Source organism: Mesitornis unicolor, unplaced genomic scaffold (genome assembly GCF_000695765.1).
Source record: "Mesitornis unicolor isolate BGI_N332 unplaced genomic scaffold, ASM69576v1 scaffold9180, whole genome shotgun sequence".
Classification (NCBI taxonomy): Eukaryota; Metazoa; Chordata; class Aves; order Mesitornithiformes; family Mesitornithidae; genus Mesitornis; species Mesitornis unicolor.
The window spans coordinates 1-25,408 of record NW_010158940.1 but is presented as its reverse complement, the minus strand read 5'-3'; the positions used below and the strand labels follow the sequence as shown (position 1 = coordinate 25,408).

The 25,408-nt window shown below is 38.4% G+C and overlaps 1 protein-coding gene across 1 annotated transcript; it reads right to left on the bottom strand.

Annotated features, from left to right (window-relative positions):
* Positions 1-2,224: 2,224 nt before the first annotated feature.
* LOC104541094 (sodium leak channel non-selective protein) lies at positions 2,225-25,110 on the bottom strand (the record flags this gene model as incomplete). The annotated part of the gene is made up of 17 exons (XM_010185070.1): positions 2,225-2,418; positions 4,175-4,292; positions 4,961-5,110; positions 7,115-7,265; positions 7,914-8,071; positions 8,941-9,056; positions 9,587-9,719; positions 10,504-10,597; positions 11,300-11,448; positions 13,039-13,107; positions 15,087-15,206; positions 18,093-18,167; positions 18,571-18,677; positions 19,213-19,306; positions 22,877-22,975; positions 23,061-23,181; positions 25,004-25,110. Coding segments are annotated over 17 exons (2,055 nt in total), but the record flags the coding sequence as incomplete, so codon positions are not given.
* Between the last annotated feature and the right edge of the window lie 298 nt (positions 25,111-25,408).

The following is a 25,408-nucleotide window of genomic DNA, read 5'->3' as shown; positions in this document are numbered from 1 at the left end:
CTACCTATACAGGCAAAACTGAATTCTATTTTAAGAGCCATACAATACTACTCTGCAATTAGAACCCCCAGCATGCTAATTTTTATCACACAGACAAGAAGAGAGCTATCTTAAGACTACACAGGGAAATGGGACCCAATTAACAGGACAAAAATGACACCATACATATATGTAACCAGTATATTCTGAAAATGAAGCATAAACCATGGTTTTCACACAGAAGTCTTTTGCTAGATGCTTAAATGCACAGTTTTCATGTCTTTTTAAATTTTTTTCTTTTTTTTTTTGTTTGTTTTCTGTTTTCTCTATGAAAATCAAGCTCTTTGAATAATTAACCAAAACCCAAGGATATTTACATTTTAAAAGCCAGTCCTTCACCTTCTTATTTTAAAATGAGTTATCCTGTATCTTGCATATTTTAAAAAAAGGTCCAGAAAAAGCTTTGATTTGCAATTCAGAATCTGTACTTTGTAAAAATACTTCCATTGAATGTGAAGTCAGTGCTGACCTCTTCAGGTCATTTGTGAATAATAAAATCTTTCCAAAGAAACGTTACTTTTGGGTTGGCCAAAATGTAATTGCATTTTTTTTCTGGATAAATGAAAGGTAATTTTTTAATGGAAAAACAGATTTTATTAAACAATATATTATCCATTTTGTTCAATTACCTTTTGCCATCTTTCAGGCAACTTCATGATTCTGCGCTCAAAAAAGTTCTTATCTTTTTTGGCAAAAAACAGTTCCAAGAACGATTTGATGTCCTCATCAGCAGTGAAGGTTTTACCATTCAAAGTGTTTTATAAAGAACAAAATAATTGTGGTCTGATGGCGCCAGGTCTGGTGAATGTGGTGGATGCAGTAACACATCCCGACCAAGCTGCAACGATTTTGACAAGTGATCAAACTTGGACGTGGTCTAGTGTTATCATGGAGAAACACACCACCTTTGTGATTAATTTAATTTATCCAGTTGATGACAGCACACATTCAAATTAATGGTTTGATACCTTGGAAGCAATGCAAAATACACAATACCTTTGAAATCCCACCAGACTGACAGCATAACCTTGCTTTGGTGCATATCTGCTTTTGAAGGGCTTTGAGCTGGTTTATCACACTTGCTCCATGATCTTTTTTCATTTGTTGCTGTTGTAGACAATCCACTTTTCATCGCCTGTTATCATACGTTTCAAAAAGGGATCATTTTCTTCACGTTACAAGAGAATCACAGATGACAACATACTTAGTGAGATTAATTTCTTTGAGCTCATGTGGCACCCAAATACCAAGCTTCCAAATGTATCCAAGTTGTTTTAAATGCTTTTCAATGTTCAATTTCTATATGTTAAGATTATCAGCAATCTCCTGTGTTGTTAAACACTGACGAGATTCAATCAATGCCTTTATTTTGTCATTATGAAGTTTGACTGGCATTTCTGAGCATGGTGCATTTTTAACATCAAAATCTCCAGATCAAAATTTAGCAAAACAATTTCGACACTACTGTAGTTTTAACGCATTGTCACTATACACATCACATAACTTTTTATGAGCTTGCACAGCATTTTTTCCTTTTCTGAAGTAATACAGTGAAATACGACAACATTCCTTCTGATTTTTCATTTTGAAATCAATGCCAAATAAATAATTGTTAATGAAATTGTGCACTTTCTTTTGCTAAAACAAGCTTGAACTGTCAAGTTACATAATGAATTTGTGGTTTAAAGTGAAGTTAGTTACATTTCAAGACATGTAAATCCATCTATTAAAAAAAATATGCAATTACTTTTTGGACAACCCAATAAATAAGAACTGAGGGAAAACACAAAAAGAAGAAATACATTACCTCTGTATTGTAAAGTGTTGCCACTTTAAAGTGTATTGTTTGAAGAAAAACAGAGGTGTGTATATCAAAATACATTTTCATTATATAGCTATAGAACATATGAAATCTTTCAACGCTCGGTCTGCTAAAGGCAATAAAGTCTCTCTGGCTTTGTTAGTACTGCTATGGTATACAGGTTTCTTAAAGAACAGTATCTATAGAGGTGGATTCTAACACATAAGTGTGTGCTACGCTTCATATGGCAGAAGGATAAGCATTTTAAAAAATTATGACATTGATTTTAAAGAAATTGTACGTCACACAGTGTCTTCAGTTCTAAACATAGAAAATTAGATTGTACTTGAAGTGGTTGTTGTTGCAGAATGACTTAAATTTTTCTCAGATATCAAGAAGGTCCTCTCCACTCTCATCACTTTCCACAGTTAATTGTCTTGTCCACCATTTCTTGACTTCTGATCCACAAGAAGCAGCATCGGACATGGGATTCATTTTGCATACAACAGATTTCATAGTTGAACGTCCACCAAAGCGGAGGTTTACTGAAGATACTGAATGGCTTATTGGTTTGGGGGCTATGTAATGAAACAGAAAGTTTGTGTTAGAGCAGATCTGCTTCTTGAATAGTTTTGCTTAGAATTCAGGTATATAGAACTAGCTGGACTGAGGCAGCTTTAAACTGATTTACTCCACAAAGAATATGGCTTTGTTCTGATTTTTTCCCCCAGCTTTAGCTGTTCACTCTGCTCCCCCGTATCTGCTGGTAGAGGAGTTTAACTAAGCAGTGCCTCATTTCCCATTGCTGAGATAGCTTCTGCAATAGGTCTCTTCTTAACTGGCTAATTGTAACGTAAATGGTTTAGGCAGTACTTACATGAGCTGACCTGCTGGCAAAATGGTGAAAGTGGTAAGTGCCAGAAAAAGGGAGGGAAAAGTGCATTTAGAGTTGGCAGCTACATCTAGAAAGTGATATTTAACTGTGGCCCATGGGTGGAAGCCAGTACGAGGTGCTGGTATGGCTTTAGGAAAGCACTAAAACACATGTGAAATATATGAAAACCACGACTGATCTTAATGATGCTATTCATGATCTTAAACACATGTCTTTGTTGGACTGGGGGCAGAGTACTTATCTGCTGAGCTGTACTGTGCATGTAGGTGACCTTCCTTTTCTGAGACCGTCCAACCAAGGAACATTCAAGAGTGACATGGCCAAGATCAGTGCCAAGAAAGGAAACCCTCAACTCCTCATTCTCACTTGAAAAACCTATCCAGTTGACTATAATACTGTACAATTCCTCCTTAGTATGGTCTTTCTCTCTATACCTACAAAGCTTTGATCTTTGCTGCTCAGTGACATTTAAGTGGAAAATGTGGACTTGAAAGCTCTCTATTAAGCTGTCCTGTTTCTTGGAAAGTACTCTGGTCACAAAAGTAGGGTTAATGGCACTCATAGCATGAACATCTCTTTTACTTCCGCCTTGATACGATTAGGGCCTGAATAACAGCAGACTTTGAAGGCAGCTCTCTGACTTGGAATAGGACTGACTGATGACAGCTGAAAGCAGGTTGATGTGCAGACACCTAACCTGCTGGTCATGAGTGTGGTGGGCAGCAGAGGTCAATATGCACTTTAAGAGAGATTATTTCAGGTGGTGGAGAGTGCTCTTGAGATAAAGACTTAATAAGGTCTGAGACTGTACCTATGAACCTCTCCCACCCTCCTATAAGCACTCTCCTATAAGGCATAGTCTAGCCTTCCTCTTCTAGCGAACTGTAGTTACTAGAATAGCTTGAGGAAGTTTCCTGTTTGTGAGAAAATAAATGGGATATTGATTGTATACCTGACCAACTCCTGGCTGAAGTGAAGCTATAAAAATATATTATGATGGTGTAAAGTATAAATCATACACCAAGTATGCTTAAGCAAGACAAAGCACTCACAAGCTATTACTGTTGTTAGGAAAAAAATAATTAATTTTCACTGTGCTTTATATGATAAAAGAAAATTCTAAATGCACAACATGCTACCCAAACACATGGGATGCTACAGTCCCCAATCCAAAGAACCTTAGTAAAGGTATAAAAAAGTAAAAAAAAAACCAACCAACAATCTGCAGATAGCAATAGCTCATCTTCCAAAGTTTCAGAATTGGGAGGAAGGGGAAAGATTGCTGTATTTCTGCATGCACAAGGGTAGAAACACTCTGACGTGGGTGCAAGCAGCAGGCAGGAGGTAGAACTCTGAATCATGAAGTCACTCATGGCCTTGTTATTGTACAGCAGTGATTTGGCATGTAGGGACAATGCTGATACATATTTTTCACTTACCTGATGGCAAACGCCATTGTCCAAATTTCCGCTGAGGTTTCCCAGCATCTGTAGAGTCTTGCCGATAGCCACCTCTGTCTGAAAGTGTTGGGCTAAGGAGCTGCTGCTGGCTACTTGTCTGGACAGAGAAAAATAGAAAATCAGTCATAGTTCCCCATTGCATGGGGGTAATCCTAAGAAGAGTTATCTTTCTATTTTATTTCCAAGCTTTATACATGAATACAAACAAAATATATTGCTATTTGTTAAGGCAGCACAGTTTCTATTTTTCACTTCCCCAGAAAATTACTACAAATAGGAAAAGAAAAAAAAAAAGACCCTTTGTGCTCAATTCCATTATACAGTCCCACTGAAGGACGCAAAATTGTTCTCAGTCTTCTAGAGTGGAGTCCTTATGTTGTACCTTCTCCGTTCCCAACCCTTGAAAAGCCCAGGACTCCTACTCACAGGACCCAGCATGCCCAATGTTATCACTCTTGCTGTAAAAACTACTTCAGAATGCTTGAACAGGAAAACTTCAAGTCCCTGAGCCTGTACACAGCTCATGCTAGAGCTGAAGGTTGGTGCTGTCAAAGCTGCACAGCTGAGTCTGTCCTTTAAGGTGCTACCAAGACAGCCAACTAAGCTGAAGAATGGCATTAGACCATCTTGGCTTTATTCCTGAAGGCAAAGTCCAAAGCAAAACAACTTTTCCAGTTAAAATGACATTTTAAAAAAGAACAAATAAGAAACTTGGAACTTTTCTCAATTTGTTCTGAGTAGCTGATAGTCTTCTGCTTAACATACCTCTGGCTGTGCACTGTTATCCTGATTAATAGCATTCATATCTTCACTTGGCTGTGTTGTCTCAATGCTGGGAGGATTCAGAAATCGGCTCAGCTCCTGCTGTTGACTCTCTCGTAGACTATGGATAATGCTGCACGACTGTTGTTGTTTCTAGCAAGGTACAATAAAAATTTCTCATTGGTGTGTCACAGTTTTTGATATTTTTCAAAGCCTTCTAAATATTTAACCAAGCAGTGAGTGCCAGATGTGGATACCAGTTGCATCGATAAAGCTACATGTATCAGATGGTTGCTATTTAAACAAAGTGACTTCCAGCATATGTCTAACTTTTATGGAGGAAATAGAAGACAAAACTTATTAACTATATTAAGAGGAAGGCAATTTGCTCAAATGTTAATTTAAACCTAGGGCTAAAAAACATACACATTTTTGAATTTATGAGTTAAAAAGAAAGAAGGAAATTGGTAGAGATTCACTAAGTACTTCATGAAGGCAATGAAAAAAATCTCATTTCTTTCATGGACTTTGGAACAGGCTGTCAATAAGACTGAATAAAACAGTAGTGTAAACCTTGGGACTAAGTATAGATTTACAGTACAAATAGAAAAACAAAACCAATACCATTGTGATCTTACAATCTAATTTGCTTTTAAATTAAAATAAACAGCCCTTAGGAAGGGTTTCACTTTCCTGGGTAGTTTTCACATGCTCCCTCTAGAGAGACTAAGAGACTAACAAGAGAATTTGAAAACATATATTAACTTCCATAATTACATTCAGTTTATAAAAGGTTCATGTAATGTGAAATGATCTGAACCATATTATTAGAGTGAAATGAATAGCATATTTACTTTAACATCATGTAATTCAATATCATAATGAAATGAACAACAGAGTTGAACAAACACAGAAGTGAGAGCTGAGATTAAATTTACTGCCATTATTACAGAGATGAGATCAAAATGAAACTATCTATCTGAATATGCCTTCACTATTGATGTTTCAGCTAGAATGTACATTACATTCAAATTGTCCAGTTATGTTTGTTTTATAATCTTATGAACAGAAAAAGCCAGATCTCATGATTGCTGGTGTCTGTGAAAATCCTCCACACACAAGAAGCTTTTATGAAAATAGAAAACATATGGATCAAAAGGACCCAGCCTTACAGTAACTGAAAAATCAGTCATTAAGGGAATCAGGCTGTGACTTTTTGTATGACGGAAGAGTTGGTTTTGGAAGAAAAGAGGAGAATAACTGCAAAACCCAATTCAAATTTCCTGAAAATTTTTAATATAAATTTCATCCAAGACAAACTTTTATCAGCACATATTGTAGCTATCCTGAGCAAAGACAAAAATATTTCTGACTATCAGAAGCACTGTGTAAGCAGAATACAGAAGCACTGGCTAGGTCTATACTAGCATAAAGTAAACAGACTGGGATTTCCTGCAGCGATGAAGCCAAGTGACAGGCGAGGACTTACATGATCTGGCTAATCTCTCTTCTACCACACAAGACAACTCCAAACCACTGCCTACTGGGAGCAGTGATGCTCCTCTGGCCAGTGGTTTGGGAGAGTATGAGTAGGCAGAGGCCAAAACTATGCTGAGGAACAGGCTAATGAGTATGGGTGACCCCATCCCAGTCTTGAGCCAATGCCTTGACCTTAATTTATTAGGACAGACACATGTACTGTGTCTTGCATGCATACGTTGCTCATTCAAACCATGTATCTTGATACAGATTCTATATCTGCTGGTGACTGATCATGGTATCGTCTGCCAGCAGAGGCAAGGAAATTATACCATTACATTCTGTGAGAAACGATTAGGACTATGAGGTTTCATCAAATTACTTTGTTTTTTCTTTATTCCTTTGACTTTAGTCTCTGCACATGCATCTTCCTGCTGCACTGAAAAGACAGATAAATTTTTGGCAGGAAGACAATTTTTGCCTTCAAAAGATGCTTATTTTCATAGCACTTTCAATTGAGCTGTAACATACTTTTTCTGCTGAGTTAGCAGCCGCTACATACTTCACATAAATATTATCCTGACTCCAGAGTAAATGAAGCATAGCGACAGCAAATTCCAGCTTTGTTGAGCACTACAATTTCTGCAACCATTTAGATCCTGGTTTAGCTTGACTTACTGCTCTGATTCGCTTTAAGCACTTCTTCAGCCACATGCGTATGGTCTGTTTGGCCACCTCCTCTTCTATGGTATATTCCAGTTGTTCCCTAGCAAGCAGCTCTTCCAGTTGAAGACTTTTTCTGATATCAACAGACCTATATGAAAGCATGCTGGAAGAAACAAAATTTATTTTTTTAAATGCTGGTGACCTTACATTTTAATTTAAAAAATCAAAGCTCATACTTAAGACCTTAGTGCAAAAATATGCCATCCAGATGTGTGTAATAAATTCACATTTGAAGCTAAAAAATGCTGAGATGATTCCAGAAGAGACTTGTGGTGCTCAAAACAAGTGAAGACCCTATCACCTACATCTACCTATCAAATACAGGTGAGCTGCTGAACTGTAAGCAATGAGGACATTTGTGAGTTTTGGATATTTTTCCCCTAAGTGTTTACTCCTGGACAATGTTCCCATCTCAATTTTATTTCTAATCAAATTCACTGTCATGTTGCTACATATGTGGGCACAACTTTGCATTGCTTGGGATAAAAGAACACACGACTGCTGTTTAAGGCAAACTTGTAAATGAAAATGTTAAAATTACTTAGAGCTGATTCCCTAGGACCTGTGTTTTCTATTACAATTATTTTTGCAGGACAAAAAGGACATCTAAGTTCTGTATTACATTTAAAACTCCAGTGCCTCTCTGTCTACCAGTCTTGCCTTTTCCCAAGCCTAATGAATACCCTTTAGCCTGGAGAGAAACACAGGCCATTACACCCACTCGACAAATTTAGAGAAAATCTCAGCGTACCTGAGCACGTCATGGAAAGTGACATCACCACCATTATGGAGCCGTTCCATTTCATAGCACATGTGCTTGAACAGTAGCTTGTCTTTGTCGAGATCCACCTCCAGCCTGCCCCGCAGAAGCCTCAGCAGAAATTTCACTCGGAAGGTAGGGATCACTCCCTGGGTAAAATTGCATAATAGGTGATAAATTATTACTGTGACCTAACAACCAGTGCAGACATTCAACTTGATCAGTGAGAGAAACACTATTTCTCCAAAGACTCCATGTCAAACCCTGGCCTATTTAAGTCACTGTGAATGCATTACTGAAGAATATACACATGCAGCCAGCTCTTCAGCACATGCACATCAGTTGTAGTTCATGGAAGACTTTGCTGTTATTTGACTGATACAAAATGGGAATCTGTGCTGTTAATTTTGTCAGAAATTTTCAAAATTGCTTGGGGATTTAGTTCCCCCATTTGCATTAATCTGTAATGAGAATTATATGCCCAAATAGCTGCCTTTGAAAAACTGAAATTAAACTACAGTTTAAACAATCACTGGCAGACCTATTTATGGCTGTAAAATTGTTTTCTTCAATGGGCATCTTTGGACAGGAGAATGCTGGGAGTCTACTGGCTTGTCAAAAGTCTTCTGCTCTAAGAGCCAACATGTGCACATGTTGCACTTTTTGTTAAAAAAAACCAATGATCTGCTGTAAAAAAATAAGAATGGAAGAACTGGTCCATACTGAGACCAGTGCTGTTTAATATCTTCATCAATGACATATACAGTGGGATCAAGTGCACCCTCAGCAAGTTTGCAGATGATAACAAACACACCTGAGGGATGGGATGTCACCCAGAGGGACCTGGACAAGCTCGGACAAGTTGGAGAAGCGGGACCATGTGAACCTCATGAGGTTCAATAAGGCCAAGTGCAAGGTCCTGCAGCTGGGTTGGGGCAATCCTCAGTATCAATACATGTTTTTTTCAAGAGAAAATGTAAATTTATTTGATTTCTGTGGTAATTTTCAAGTTTCTTACCTCTCTTTTGTCATCAACCATGTTCCATATAATTTGAAAATGCCTAAGATCATTATAACTTAAAAGTTGGTCTTCTTCAGTTGAGTAAAACAATGAGAAATTTTCCACAATGATAGCTGAAAACCACAAAACCAAAATACACTATGAAAGAAGCCTGTAGTTACATTCTAACTGGTTAATCTCTATAAGCAACAATGAATTTCAAAAGAATATCAATTCCGTTGTGCAAACTTCACACTAATAAATGCCTTTAGCTGTCATGTTACACCAGTATTCACTGTGCTCACTTTTTAAAAGCTGTCTCTTAAATGCTGGTGAGATGCCTAATCTAACAACTTCTAAAATCAATTAGGAGAATTCCAAAGATGATGGAAAAATGTTAACTGGAAGAAGAAAAAGCTCAGAAAATAATTTTCCTTAGGGCAACTATACCCTACAAATATAACACCTCTTTGTTCAAAAAACTTCCATTCCCAAACTTCCTGAGTTTTAGGGAAGAAGAGAGAAGTATCAAAAACATCATATGCATAAAAGGTAACAGTGAAGGTATAATGTAACCTCATACCTGAATAGCAAGCCAAACTCAAATCTAACATACTACATGCCAAGATGGACCTTTTTGTTATTAATGTATATTTTCACTTACCAACAAGCAAATTTAGCATGATGTATGCAATGATGACATAAAATGAACAGAAATACATAAGAGCGCCAGCATAATTTCCACAGTCTGTTTTCCAGTAGGTGCTGTTATCTGGTGTACAAAATGGAGGTTGAACCTTCAAAACAAAAGAAAAAAAAGTTAATAAATCATAAAAAGAGATCCTTAATTTCTCTGCAATCAATTACAACTATCATTTTTTTAAAGCTTCACAAACAGGGAATAATGCTGTGGGCATTATTGTGGGCATTTTTTTTGTTGTTCCTTCAGTAGTCAGGAATCAGAAAAGAGAGAGAGGTACAATAAAAAGGCCTATGCACTGACCTCTCTACCGCACAGAAGGCATGTTGTGCGTTATGCCACTGTAAAGAAACAACCTGGTGCTCTGAAATGTGGCGGTTTTCAAAAAGATTCCCTGCCCATTAATTTTAAAAAGGAAGGGAATATGGTTTTCATCGCAGTGGAAAACACAGACAGAGATCTACATGGGTAAAATAAAATGATCCCAGGACAGATTTTGAGGCCATTAAACTTCCATTCACACAGAATTAGCCAAAGTGCACGCATTAAAGACAGTGTTAATCTGAAAAGTCACCTTTACAGTCAAAGCAGAGATAACAGTGGAAAAGTGAGTTACTGCACTTCTGATTTTGGAAAGATTTTTTTTATTTTTGTTTTTAAATCATGTAATAGTCTAGCCCCATGAAATATTACATTGTGAGTGTGTGATTGGAACTGCAATTTTAATGTCATTCTCTGTGGTTTAGTGAATATTGTCCTTCTTGAAAAGATAAAGGAAATCATAACATTCCTTGTAGAAAGCTAAGATACTGAAAACACTTTGAGATGCAAGGGTGTCTCCTGTTTCTTGGCTACTTTATCTCTGGCAATATTGTATTTACCATGCAGTCATGCATAATTTTGTTCCAGTCTTCTCCAGTAACTATTCTGAAGAGTACAGTAATAGCCTTGCCAGCTGATGAAAAGTTTGCATGTCTGTTTTAAAGAAAGACAGAGAGAGAGAGACAGAGATCATTTCATGTCTCAGAACTAAAATGTTGGCAAGAAAAAATGCAAATAATTTCAAATTTTGCTGTTCTACTATCTTAAACTGAAAATAATAACAGTATTATTTGAATGAGCTCATTGAATTATTTATTCCATGACTTAAGATATAATAACGGAACTTTAGCTCAGACACAGGTCTGAGTATTTTGGCTCATTTTAAAAAGGAGCAAAAGGAGACTCAGGGCCAGATCCTATCTCCTGTCTCCATTCTTTTCCTGAAGTCTGATCATGCTATTGACTGGGAAATCTCCACTTCACAGACAGTTCAGAACTGTCCCCTTTCTGTATCAGCCTGGTACAGATCCCGTTCCCAGGCGAAGTTGACAAGGTGTAGCTGGCACACTGAGTTTTAGCAGCTCGCGGCTAGCACAGTGCTGCTCTGAAACATATCCAGCTGGCACAGTGAGGAACAGCTCTCAGTCTGCCCTGGGCTGGATCAGGTGTCATTTGTTCCACTGCACAAGGACTGAAAAGATGGCTCAGCATCTCCTATCAGAAATTCTGCTTACAGTTATTTAGCTATACCTAGAGACCTGTCTGGATTTTACCATGGATAAACTTCTCTCCGGCAGAATGTGATTTTTTTCAGGCTGTTTAAAGAACATTCCCATGATGTAGTACATACTGTACCTGTTAATGTTCTCTCCATATTTCACTGTACCAAATAAAACCACTCCAGCAAAAGCATAACAAAGAAGCAGTAAGAACATTCCCACTATGATGAAGAAACTCTTGTACATGCTGACAACCACAGTCAGGAGTAGCATTTTTAGTGTCACCTGGAAGGACAGAGAAAGCAATCCATGATGTCATTCAGGAAAGCAGAGATAAAAGGGAAAAGAGAGTTATTGCACTTGCCAGTTTGGCAATGAATTCCTTACACATATATGTTAATGGATGAGCTCAGTGAAATGGTACCTTTTGAATCTAATTGGAACAGAGTATTTTACATTTTGCTCTGAAATTTAGTGTACTTTTTTACTTGTTAAATAGGTCAGCCTATCTGCCTAACTTATAAGGCCAAAATGTTGCTCCTCAAAGAGTATATGTATGATAATACAGTGTAGGATAGTACAACAATAATACAGCATAAGTTTAACTATTATATTCTAGGATCAGTAAACTCCAGAAATACCAAAACTAGCATTGTGTGAACAGTGGTGCAGGAACCTACTTTGGGCTTATCTGAAAGTGATGCTAATTGTTAGGTGGAAATCACAGATACTGCAACCTTCCTAAATAAATGAGTTGCTGTATAAAGATCAGGATTTCCTTAAAACCAGCACAGCTTGATTAAACTAGTTAAGTTCTGACACAAGTTGGCCAAAGAGCTTATGAATAGAGCACAATTTTGGAAATTACATAGACAGTAGGCCTAGACAATAGAAATTACTTTCCCATGTATGCATATGGTTAATTTTACCCTTGATAAAGTTATTGCTCTGCATTGCCTTAAATAACACTCTTAACCACTTCGGATGCTATGGAAAATTGTCTTATATGGAACTGAGGGTAGCAGTTTTCTTTAGAATCATGCCAAACTGATAACTCATGCTGACTTTTAGCCACCAAATTGTATAACAACAGATAAATTAGTGAAACTGATACAGCTCCTAACATGAAAGCACAAATGAGTAGGTTAAAACTTTGAACAAACTTTAGAAACAATCAGAAACCTTTGAAGGCAATCACTTGACATGGCTGCATAGGAAAAGCAAGGATTTTTAATTCTAAGGCTCTACAGGCTCTGTGTACTTTGATTGATGGAAAACCTTTTATCTGAACAAACCCCCTGACTTACTGTTCTTAACCCCATCAATGCAGTATAGCAGTCTTTTTATCACATTTACTTTAATATGTCAAGACTAAAAAGTTCTACAGCAAGAGAACGCAGTGTCACCACTTGTTCAACAAACGTGTTCGTTCTCTGCCTATGCTTATTCTGCCAGCCTGCTCTCAATTACATCAGAGCAAACGCAAACACGAAAGAAGTGTAAACTTTAGAAGTGACTTGCTTTGTCACAAACTCAGTGTTTCCAGAAGACTATCTTGCCTCAGTATTTTTTAAAAATACTCCACACCACACTGACATTGGGAGGTCTGAAAGTAGCAGAATGTATGTTCACAGTTTTGGAGAGCATTTTTTGAAAATTGTGTAGTATTAACCATTATATAGTGCTATTATGTAATATACCTAAAATTCTGACATTTTAAATACAGCACGCAAAAAATGGAAACTGCTACTTGAAGACTCCTTTTTTGTCATATAAAATAGAGCCTTACAAAATGTGCACTAGAGATGCGTAGCAACTAGTCCTTTAATTTATACATGAGCACTGCAATGGTTGTAGTTCCTGATTTATACTTACGTGCTTCCCACAAATTGAGAAAAACCTGAAGACAATTACACATGCCCCCATCATATATGTATATGCATTCTGGAACAGAAACACAGAAGACTTAATACACTGTCCCCCAGGGATCTCATGGAAAGATCAGGATAATTGGTCTTTCAGTAATGTAGGGCAGTCACCACATGTAAAAAGAGAAATCATAAACCAGTAGCACCAATATGTCAATAACAGTGGAGCAGTATGAAACTAATAGAAGATGCCCTACCACTTCAAAATCACTAACCCAACCTCCCCATACATCAAACCAATAAACCTTCAATCCTCTATTAGCTGGGTTGTAATTACGTCCAGCAGTCCCAGTCTACTTGTCTAGGCTAGCTGCTGACAAGCAACATCTATACCTTCTCCTTCCCTCATAAGTAAGGGAACCAGGGATGTAGCCAACTTGACAAAAATGGGATGAGGTGGAGGGAGAGCTGATTTCCTCCCCTCTGCTCCATATCTTCTTGGATTAAACACAGCCTCTTAATCAAAACCAGTGGTCCAGAATCACTGCTTGGTTTGGGACAGATTGTACCATTCAGCGATTTTGAATCTATGCCTTCTTCCTGTCCTCTGTTCCTATCTGGATTTTGTGCGTTGCCTCTTTCTTCCTTGCTGCTCATGAGACTGCTGTTGGCAAGAGCTCTGAGTCTCTTCAGTTTCCTTCCTTTCCTCATGCACATCTCTTCCAAAGACTTCAGTTTTTATCCACATTGACAGACTCTATTTCATATCGGACAACTTTTGGACTTCATCATTGACCAAGACAAGGATTCTTTCTTCTTAGCATCAAGCTTAATTTGTTTCAGACATATTTCAGCCTTATTAAAGTCCCAAAGGTTTATGTGGATGTACAGCAGTGATCTTACTGCTGGTCCTTAGCAGATAAAAATCAAGCTTAATAATTGAAATTGTGCCTTGGAAATCATAGATTCATTATGGTTGGAAAAGACCTTTAAGATCATCAAGTCCAACTGTTACCTCACTCTACCATGCCCACTTCTAAATCATGTACCTGAGCACCATATCTAGATGGCTTTTAAATGTATCCAAGGATGGTGACTCAACCACCTCCCTGGGCAGCCTGTTCCAATGCTTGACAACCCTTTCAGTAAAGAAAGTCCTCCTAATATCCCACTTAAACCTTCTCTGGCACAACTTGGGGCCATTTACCCTTGTCCTATCACTAGCTACCAGGGAGAAGAGATCAACCCCTACCTTGTTACAATCTCCTTTCGGGTAGCTGTAGAGGGTGATAAGGTCTCCCTTCAGTCTCCTTTTCTCCATGCTAAACAACCTCAGCTCCCTCGGCTGCTCCTTATAAGACTTGTGCTCTAAACCCTTCACCAGCTTCCTTGCCCTTCTCTGGACACACTCTAGTGAGTCTAGTTTTTATCTCCTTCCCCCTTCAAATCTAGTTTAAAGCTCTTTCTATAAGCCCTGCTAACTCTTGTCCCAGGATCCTTTTCCTGCTTTGAGATAGGTGTACCCCATCACTTGCCAACAGACATGGTGACGTGTAAATCAACCCAAAGTCCTGCCTGTGGCACCAGTCTTGGAGCCAGGAATTGATCTGCTGGCTCTTCCTGTTTATCCCTTCATAATTTCCTGTGACTGGTGGGATAGAGGACAACACTGCTTGTGCTCCCGATCCCTTAACCAGCTGTCCCAAGGCCTTGAAGTCTCTCTACATTGCCCTCAAACTACTTGATGTAATTTCATCACTGCCTACCTGAAAGATCATTTACAGTTAGTGGTCTGAGGGCTGAACTAGGGTAGGGAATTGTTCCTGTACATCCTTAACCCTGGCCCCTGGGAGGCAGCAGACTTCCCTAAGGAATGGGTTTGCTCTGCATATGGGACCTTCTGCTCCCTTCAGAAACAATTTCCCTGTGACAAGTACCCGTCTGTTTGTCTTTATTTAAGATGTTTTTATGTGTGGCTTTGTCTGACTGAGACACAGTGGTGCCTTTGAGCTAGGTAAGTACTTGTTTTGCAAGGGCACCTGGGCACTTCCTTACCAGTAAGGCGAAATGAAGTATCACCCAGATAACTCCAAGAGATGTCACCAAGAGATCGTACCGATTTCTTCTGCTTTGCCAGAAGCCAGAAGGTGACATGGCAATAATCTTCATTGTGACCTATTAATAAAAAACAATTTCTCAGTTGTATGGAATAAATGGTTATTTCATACTGTAAGAAACTCCAAAGTTAATCTTATGAATGTTTTCAAAAAATCAAGGGCGGCTTTAATGTCAGCTAACTCTTCTCATAAAGACAAGTTAGGCTGCTAGACTATATGGGTCATATAAACTTCCTTTTAATGGAAGAAAGCTGGTACTTGTGGAAGACTACAGATGATTGAGATGAGGAGGTGAACAGTATTCTGAAAGTGTCTCTCTCCATCAAGTATTGAAGGAGTCCAGCTGATGACCTCAGAGTGAATGCTTATTGTATATATTGCTGAGGGGAATGTAGGCTTCAGAGTTCTAATAGTGAAGCCAGTTATGAAGTTAGAAAATTATTATATCAGTAATATGTAGCTAAAAGAGTTAGTATCTTATCTATCTAGCTGTCCATGAGCAGGCTAAAATCACATAAGTATATTTGAAATCAAGAATATAATTGTGTTCTGTAGGACCCATATTTCAAATTAATTAAAAAACTTTCCTATATTGCAAATATTTCTTGCTTCAAGGAATGATCTGTACTCAGCAGCATATAAGAAAAGGAAGCTAAGAACAGTAAAGACAGCACATTTTACAATGTTTCTGGTAAAAAACAGCAGCCAAAGTGCTTAACATTTCCAATACAGGTAACAGGAGTGCAGGCAGGAAGCTTAAGAATGGATACAGATAAGAAACAATCACAACAGCTAATAGGTAGGGTGATGCATGTAGAGGGAACACCAGAGAGTTTCTCATATACAATTTGTATTAAACCTCAAAGCAAGTCAAGTGCTACTATATAAAGGCTATAAATGTCATGCATTCATTATACGATTTTTCCCACCCCACCTTGCAACGCTGCCATTTAGTAGTATCTTTACATTTCTGAAACCTAAGCTGTATATAAAGGGACACTAGCTTGAAGTAAAAGTCTGACTTTTTAGTTATTTTTTTTCTGTATAAAGTTTTCTGAATCCTCACTACATTGTCTCTGAATCTCTGATTCTCATTTGAGGTACCTGATGGTATCTTTCCTCACCTCTGTCCAGACAGCTGAGATGCCCTAGAATATTGAAGACAGATGCATGGGGCTGGCAGGGAGAACACAAGACCTGCAAACATCCCTGCTCTTCTGTAGAGGTTAGTGTAGGTAAGGGGAGATCAGCTAGGGTATCCAAAAAAGCTTTTGATGCTTTCAGTTACTTAAGCAACTTAATCTCACCCTATATCTCCCTTGATCACAGAAACAGCTTAAATGTCTACCTCACATATAGAATTTAAACACCTAAGTTCACACTTCTGAAATCTTGAACTAAACACCACACTGTGCAAATAAAAAATGACATCTTGCTTTATTCTGTGATCATCAGTGTGGAAACAAAAGTGAGACCTTCAAATTCTTCCTGTTCTTCTGTACCACATACACTGAGGTGAGCAATAGCGGTTTAAGACTGAATGTGTCCTGTCCTTAGACTGGACACAGGGCCATCAGTTATGCTGAAAGTTTTGGCCTTCCTCAAGGACCATGTCTGCTAGTGGTAGCAGTACATCGCAGACTTTCTAACCAGACCATGTTGCATTAGGGAAGACCCTGGGCAGGAAGCTGCTCCCAGAATCGTCCATAAATTGTGTGCACTCACAGTGTGACAACTTGCCTGTTGAGACAGTCAACAAATTTCTCTTGGCTCTGACAAACTTCCTTTGAAATTCTAGAAGTGCATTTGTTTCCCTTGGCAGTATAAGAGAAAAAAAGTATTTCTAAAGACACAGTTACTTGGTAAATTAAAACGTATCTGTGTATGACACAAATCAAACTTTTCTGTGTTTGCTCAGTCTCTCAAGAGATATTGATTCTCCTGGGTAGGGAAAAAAGAAGCAACAACACGGACATACTCTAGCTACAGCTGCTACAAGGTATTCACTTCATTGTTTATTCATCACTGCTGGCAAAACCTGTCACTGGAACACAGGAACTGTCACATTGGATTAGAGCAGCGGGAAATGTCATCTACTATCCTGTTTCCGATAGCGGTCACTATCAGCTGTTCAGAGGGGACCGAAAAGAAAATACTCAACCACAAACTTAGAGAAGAATTATGGACTAACCCAACCACAGAAGAAGCATCTTCTTTAACCTCATAAATGTGTGGTTTGTTACACTACAGATATCCTTATAAAATAAAAAAATAAATAAATAAGCTTTTTTTCAAAAAAAAAAGACCTTAGATTCCAATCTTATGAAAACTGGCTGATTACACTTTGCACAGCTGATTGTGGTGACAGTTTTCTCATAGATAAAGAACCATTACCATATAGGATCCAGATCTGTACAACAAATGACAGATAATACTGGAATTTGACATAGCTTATTAAAAGGTATTAAAATGAAGTATGATAATTAAAGAAAACCCAACAAAACTAAGAGAGGTTTGAAGATGTCACAGCTACAGAATGGTGGGGATTAATGCACCCTCTTCTAAAGAACTAGGCAAAATATAAATGGATTGAGCAGAACTTCCCTGATACAATGCAGACCTTATGTTGTAGAGAGTGAATTTAATCTGAGATGTTATTCAAGAAAAGAGTTCACTGGGTTCACCAAAACACAAGTTGAAATGCTCAAAGTTGACTATACATACAAGGACACAAAGCTAAAGGTGGTAGTGAAGCATGACTATAACAAATTAAAAGTTTGCAACTACAATACATGTTTAAAGACAAGTGACATGGAGAGCCCTAAATGTATGTGTTCAGAAATAAAAAATGTAGTCAAGAATAAGACAACATCCTTAAAGCCAAAATGAAACATATATATATGTTGAGCTTAATCTCAAGAAAACATAAAGTATATTACTTTACCTCAAGGACAAAAATGAAGGTGAAAACAACAGACATTGTTGCTAAAGGCACAGTCACCGGATCTGCAGCATCCCACTGAAATGCAAACAAAATCTGCTCATAGGAAAGTAGCTGTTAAACAGAACAAAATGTCTATTCATTGCCTTAACTATCCTTGCAGGTCTTGCTAATGAATAGATTTCAATTTAAAATAACATTCATACAGGAATGGCATCTTGGTGTATTCTTCTCTAACAGATTTACAGCTTAACTGGAAATGTAAAATTTCCAGACTAGACCACAAAAAGGCAGAAATTGACTCAGCTCCACAAGTTACAATTAATCAACAGCGATTTGTGCCAGCTGAAATTGCTGTATCTAGATTTTTTTTCCCTACATTCATCACAGTAATGGGTCAACTGATCATTAATTGGTGTTAGGAGATGTGCAACACATGCTGTACTACTATAATGAAACGCTTAAAAAAACTCACAATTACCTTAACTGATAACAACACAGATTGGGCCAGGACAAGTACAGCAATAGTTCTCTTAAAAAATGGATGCTGAGTTATATCATACATCTTAGCTCTAAAGCCATCATTATCTGAAAAAGAAAGAGTTTGAGGAGGAGAGTTAAAATACAAAGTGGTATTTTTTCCCTATTTCTTGACATATTTTCCATGTTCATTAGGGGCAAAATAATCCTTTGCCAGTTTCAAAATACTTTTCTAATTTTGTGCTACAATTTTCCATATCAAACAGGGCTTCTGAACATATAATTTCAAATACTGAACACCAGTGTTACATGAAGGCTTTGGTACTTGTAGGGCAAGTGCATCATTCAACTGTTGTCAGGTTAATACATTCAATTCATATCATTAACAGTCAACTGCAAAATATTTTTCATTTAGAAATTCATTTTTTCATTAAGGCTTATCCTAAAACCATCGAAGCACAACCTTTTTTGCGTTGATTTTAATAGCTTTATGCAGAGATCTGTGGTTGGAGCCTGTTTCCACATTAACTTACACACAACCTCCTAGTGGCCTCACGATTACAATTTTAATTTGAATCGCAGACTCCTGGGGAATTATGAATACTAGGGCTCAACATGAATAAAATCAAAATATCTTTGATACCCGGACGAGGTGGGAGATGAAGAGGTTGAGCTATCTTCAGTCTGCTTTTCAGATCTTCCCATCGTCTCTGATCTACAGTCAGCAGAGCTGTCCCCTTAATAAACAAAGAGAAGCGTACAAAGCTTTTGTCATATAAAAGCTAGAATATTTAACGCTGTAAACATAAAAACAACAGCCTCTTTCATGCCTGAAATAAAGTTACACATGCAACTCTCCTTGAACAAGACACTGTTTGGGTAAAGAAGTCAAAGTATCAGCCTGTACTCAAGAGGATTTCTGGATGCATTAGCTGTGAGTTTCTGGGACTCGACTCAGCAGGCACAGTTGTTGCTCTTTGTAGCAGCAGTCCAGTGTGGGCAGTGAAACACTGCAGGAGGTCTTCCATTTGACTGAACATCATTTGCCAGGAAACACTGTTTTAAAGCGTGGTCGATTTTGTCCAGACTTTGCTGCAGAAAATCCTGTGGCTTGTTAGTGCCACTACAGTTTCTTGGGGAATGAGCCCTCTAGGAGATCGCTGTCACTTTCCACAGCTCTTCTGTTTGGAATGTAATTGAAATAAAATAATACTACTCTACGAATCTACAAGACCTCTCTACAAAGGAAGCACAAGGAGAGGTGGAGATACACCTTTAGGGCGGTCAGTGGTAGATGGTAATGTGTGTAAATGTTTTAATAACAGGAAGAAACAAACAAACCCCAATTCAATGTTATTTAAAATGACCTTCAAAACAAAATGAGGTCCTCATCACTTCAGAAACTGTAAAATCTCACAGAAGGAGTCAGGAGTTAAAAAAACAAGGGAGACCTTTTCAAGGTAAATGTCACAAGCCTGTCTCCCAGTCACTTGGCTGCTCCCCCAGTCAGCACACAGCCATGCTGAGCTGAGCAGGAACTGGTGTAATGTTTGGGGCTTGCCTTGACATTGCCTTGTGTAGGCGCTGGAACTGTGTCTGGCTGTGCAACTGATAAGGTCAGGAGAGCTTCCTCTTGGTGGACATAATCTCTTTATGGAGCTATGCCCCTAGATGGCACCCTGGGAGGAGGTGCCTTCCAACACAATGCGGAGAAAGCGACTGATAGCAGGATGACTATTACTTGAGCCAGGCCCAAACTGTACCATTTAGAAACATTTCCACTAAAAGGTAACCAAATGAGTGTGTCTGTTTCATACTCTTGGAGAGCTTTCACCACAAAGAAGTAAAAAGGTGGCAAAAAGGTGGACCTTTGTAAAATTTAGAAACAGTCATGCCAAGTCACTCTGTTTCTCAGAAACTACTGCTTTCACCAACAGGATCATTATACGAAGACCACAGAGCAGAGTTTTGCAAGTGGGACTACTGCTGGAGAAGCTGCATTTGCATTTGGACTTCAGCTCAAAACTGCCAGGTAATATTTGATTTGATCACATCTTCACTGCCAATTGAACATGTGGCACCTGGGAGCTGTGACAAGTGATGTGCGGGGGTTGTGAAATGGGAGGTGGTGGAACATTTAGGGCAACTGCCCTGTTGCTGGGAGAGCTGAGGACCCAGCACAGAACTCCCTGTGGTACTTCCCAGTCCAACGTCTCCAGGCCTGCAGCTCCAGCAGCTCACATGAAATATCAGAATGATAAATGTAAAAATCAGATCCTTTTCTGAAAATAATGGGAACCCTAATTCAAGCCCTGCACCTCATATTTCCACATTTTATGCTGGCAGCTCATGCAGGGGGGATCTGGGCTAAGATGAACTGTTTAATTATCTCCTGAGCCTTCTAAGTCTTGTGCTCACACCTTCCTCTCATTTTGAATCACAGTGAACATAAACTTTCAATTTCCACATGAGTTTGACCTGTCCTGTGTCTTTAAAGCTGCATATCTAGGAGGATGGAATTAAATGTGATTTTGATATGCAGTCACACATAATTAATGGCTTTTTTCACCGGTTCATGTTCATATCTCAAAATCTATGCTGACATTGTGGGTAAATCACTGCAAAAGTAACCTATGGGTTGGCCCAGATCACCTTATTCCATAGTCAGTGGTTGACTACACAGATGAATACTATATAATGAGCTAATGACTACTATATAATGACACTAATTTGTGAAAGAAATCTCACAGGCTGCCTTTGCAGGAGACAGGCTGATACAGCGAACTTGATCTTAGTAGGAACTAAGAGTGAAAACACTGTCTAGGAGATTGACAGCACTTAGTAAGATTGGGTCTACTGTCACAAAAGCACAATAAAAGTCATACTAGTAAGGGCAAAGATCCAGGTCCCCTAGTACCTTTTTTCTATGACAATAACCAAAAGTTGCTCCTGATGATTCTCCATTGCCCACAGAGCTGGCACAGAATTCATGACAGATCACATTCAAGACAAGTGCAAAACTGAAGGGGAAATGTACCACTTCATCACTCCTCAACACCACATGCACCACGTAACAGGGTAAAGGAAACATGTTTGATCAACCATGATCAAAAGCGGACTCCACAATGTGATAGTTCTTCTTCTTACCTATACTTGTGCCTATAAACAGGTTTTTGAGGAAACTGACCTGTGTAGTAAGTGTAAAGGGGACTGAAGAAACAATTTATATAGAAATGCTCAGCATTTCTCTCATCCTTCTTGACTTCATTTCATATTGCCTTGCTTGCCCACATTGGACACACGGTAGTGTGCTGCTCAGCTCCCTTCCAGAAGGAGTCAAGTGCTTTTCTTGAAGGGCAAACTCAACAGTTGTGTTTGCTATGGAGTTCAGGCCATGGCCACAGCAGGGTCATGGCCAGCACCCAGTTTCTCTCTGGCACTAGCATACTGGGTTATTTTGCACTCCCAAGCCCCAGTGCACACAATCATTCTTTCCCTCCAGTGCCATGAGTGATAAAGATATCACTCTAGCTAGCTGATATCCCATTATTTGGGAGCACTTTGAACCGAAAGGTGATAAAAATTAATAATTATGTCTTGGTGCCAGAAGAGGCTCAGAAAAAGAAGAGTCATATTAAGGGCTGTGCAGTGTGTATGCAGCAGTCCCATCTAGAAGGACGCTACCTTTAAGCAGTGTAGACATGAGCTGCTCTGTAACAATTCACCTGGGGACAGGTTTTTCTGCTTTCCAGGCTAATCTGCAAAGCCCATGTGAACTGCAGTTTTTTCCTAGAACATCAGCTACTTTTTTGTTTTGAGTGATGGACAGTTAATTTTACAACGTACTCTGGTGTTTGCCAGGAAAAAACCATGCAGTGTTCCTTTGGATCTGAAATACTGCAATTGCAGGGCTCTAATGAGACCCCTTAGTTGTAACACATAGAAGCATAACATGCCTTTTTACCTGCCACTGCATGTACACCTATATCAAACTCAACAAACAGAACGCAGAGCATCCATAAATACATTGTGCTTCAGGTTCAATCTCCATCTGGCAACATGGCTGCATTGTAAATAAAATCAGCCAGTTTTGTAAGAGTGTGTGATGGATTGCCATCATCCCAGGCTTGGGTTCTGTAGCAAATAAGGATCAAGTGTGTCTGAAGCCATACTTGCAGACTTGCATAATGTAAGAATGGTGAGTCAGTCTTAAACGTGGTCTCATTAGGTAGTGCAGACAGTGTAATATCAATTTCAGGTTTTTTACAGAGCCAGTTCTATGCATGATAAACAATCTCACTCAGTACCTTGTTTTCATTGAAATTAGCAATGACAACTCCAACGAAAAGGGTCAGTCCAATCATGCAGCCCAGGAATACAAAAACATGAATGTAGATTCCATGGATCTGAATAGAAAAACAAAAAGATTAAACATTAAACCAAATCAAAATATGTGTTGTAGAATTGAAAGACTCTGATGTGTTTCCTTACCGGCCCAACGCGATGAATAATAACATCTCTGACTTCCACCCAGCCTTTTAATGAAAGGACTTCAAATAGTGCCAGCATTGCATTCCCCACATTGTCAAAATTAAAATTCCGAGGATTTGCCCTGAAATGCAGTACACAAATAGATGTAACATCAGCGATAAAGTTATTCTTTCTATCTGTCCTATTTGTTTCTATCTTACCTTGATTCTTCATAGTCTAACATTTTAATACCTTGCCAAGATGGTGTGAAAGCCTCTAAAATACATCACCCAAAGTTCTGTCTCAAGAATATCAGAACAGTAGCAACAGCAATAAATATGTACAGCATAATTTTTCTTGATCCCTATGTATGTTTTACCATGTTACTCAGAATCTGATTCATAGTACTAAAGCTTATAACACATTGCTGACTTTTAGTGGTTTTGTCAATTAAATTAGCAAAATACAGCATTCATCATAAAATGGATCTGATGGCATTGGCCAGATCGTAAAATAAATTTGCCTGAAGAAGACCAGTTCCAAACCCACATAAATGATTTGGACTCCAAAGTCAACGAGATAATTTAGAAAATGTTTCTTATTTCAATATCATTGGGAACTAATGGTCTAAAGCAAAAACTTACTGAGGGGACATTACATCTTCTTGTCTTTCCTATACCACATGCTCTGACCTTTTGTATCAGTTGAGATTCAAGAGGATGTTTCCAGCTGAACATTAAAGGTACCCTATTTGGGCTAGGTTAGCACCCTGCTCTGTCTCTACAATCCAAGACAGATAATGCAAGGAGCCCAGTTAATGTTCAGGAGTTTATAAGGTAAATAGTTGTATTCCAGAAGAACTGTTAAATGTTTGCTGATTCTGAAAACGCAACCATTCAGTAAAAAAGTAACCTCTCAGATGCAGATATTTCTTTTACATGTGGTCCTTATACTGGCATCTGGCCTGACACAGCCAACAGGTGGTATAAATGTCCTTGCGGTAAAACATTTTTCTGCAATAACAAAGCATTCCCCAAAGTTTACAGTTATGCTGATTAGGACAGTTTTTGCTTATTTCTGGATCAAGCTGAAGAGGATTGGATTTGCTTATTTGAGGAAGAATTTGTCTGAAGCATACAGTAACAAAGACTTCTGCAGATGTCAGAGTTTTACTGACTGTTCAAATCACAGTATATTATTTCATTAGTGCAGGATGGCTCTGAATCTACCACTGCTGGTATATCCTTTATCCATGCACATAGTCAATTAAAATAATTGTGGCTGTTTAGCTGACTTTGCAAAATGCCAACCAACTTTAAAATATAAACAATTAAAGAGAGGGTTTTTTGCCTGTTCAGATGTTGGGAAATATTAAATGGAATTTATTGGAATACTAATCATAAACATAATACTAGTTTTTAAGTATTTTTTTGCTGCACTACTGCACCAGATAGACCACAAGGATTCTCTGCATTGGGAATAGAAAGGAGCTAGTAGCTGGCATGGGGTATGGCCACAGAAGAGAAAGGCTGGTTTTAGGCATGACTTGTTCATTGTTTTTTGTGGGTAGCTGTAAGCAGGTTGATTTAAATTTCTTTTTCTTCCTTTGTTTTCCTATTTATTTTTAGTTTCTGGTGTAGAGGTATGACTCTCAGTATGTCTTCATAATAGTACTAAAGCACAACTAAGTGATACTCTTGGTTCAGGCCAGTAACTCCCACTGTAATAATAATCACATCTAATTCCTACCTCGATTCAGCATCTATCTTTCTGCTTTATGTTTAAGACTGAAAAAGTGTCATATATCTGGCTTTTTACTAAATACACCAGAATTTTTACCCTTAATATAATCTGACTTACAACAAAAACCCTCCATCAGTAGTTTAATGTCATGAGATTTGAGACATATTCTATATCAACAGCTGAGTTTTTGAAGAAAGATAGGCCAATATGCAGCAACTCACCAGACTCGTGGCACCCAAAATCCAGGCTTCTTCTCTCCGGGTCTTAGCTTTAAATTGAGATTTTTGGAAACACTGACATTTATTCTGAAGATGCCATGACAATCTTCCTATAGCGAAATAAACCACAGTGTGAGATTAAACAATGGCCTGTGAGAGATGCCAAAATGCCAATATAGACAGCATGCTTGCCATGATGGGTAAGTGATGCAAACAGAAATGAAGGGTTATTTACAGGCCTGGGATTAATAGTCATGGAACTTTATCTGAAGGAAAAATGCATCCTAGAAGGATTCAAAAAGCCCTTTTCCTTCCAAGACTGAGAGTGTTTTCAGTTTGCAGAGCATTTCAGCTCTTTCCTGAAGACCACTGCTCTCTTTACACAGAATCACACAGAATCACAGAATG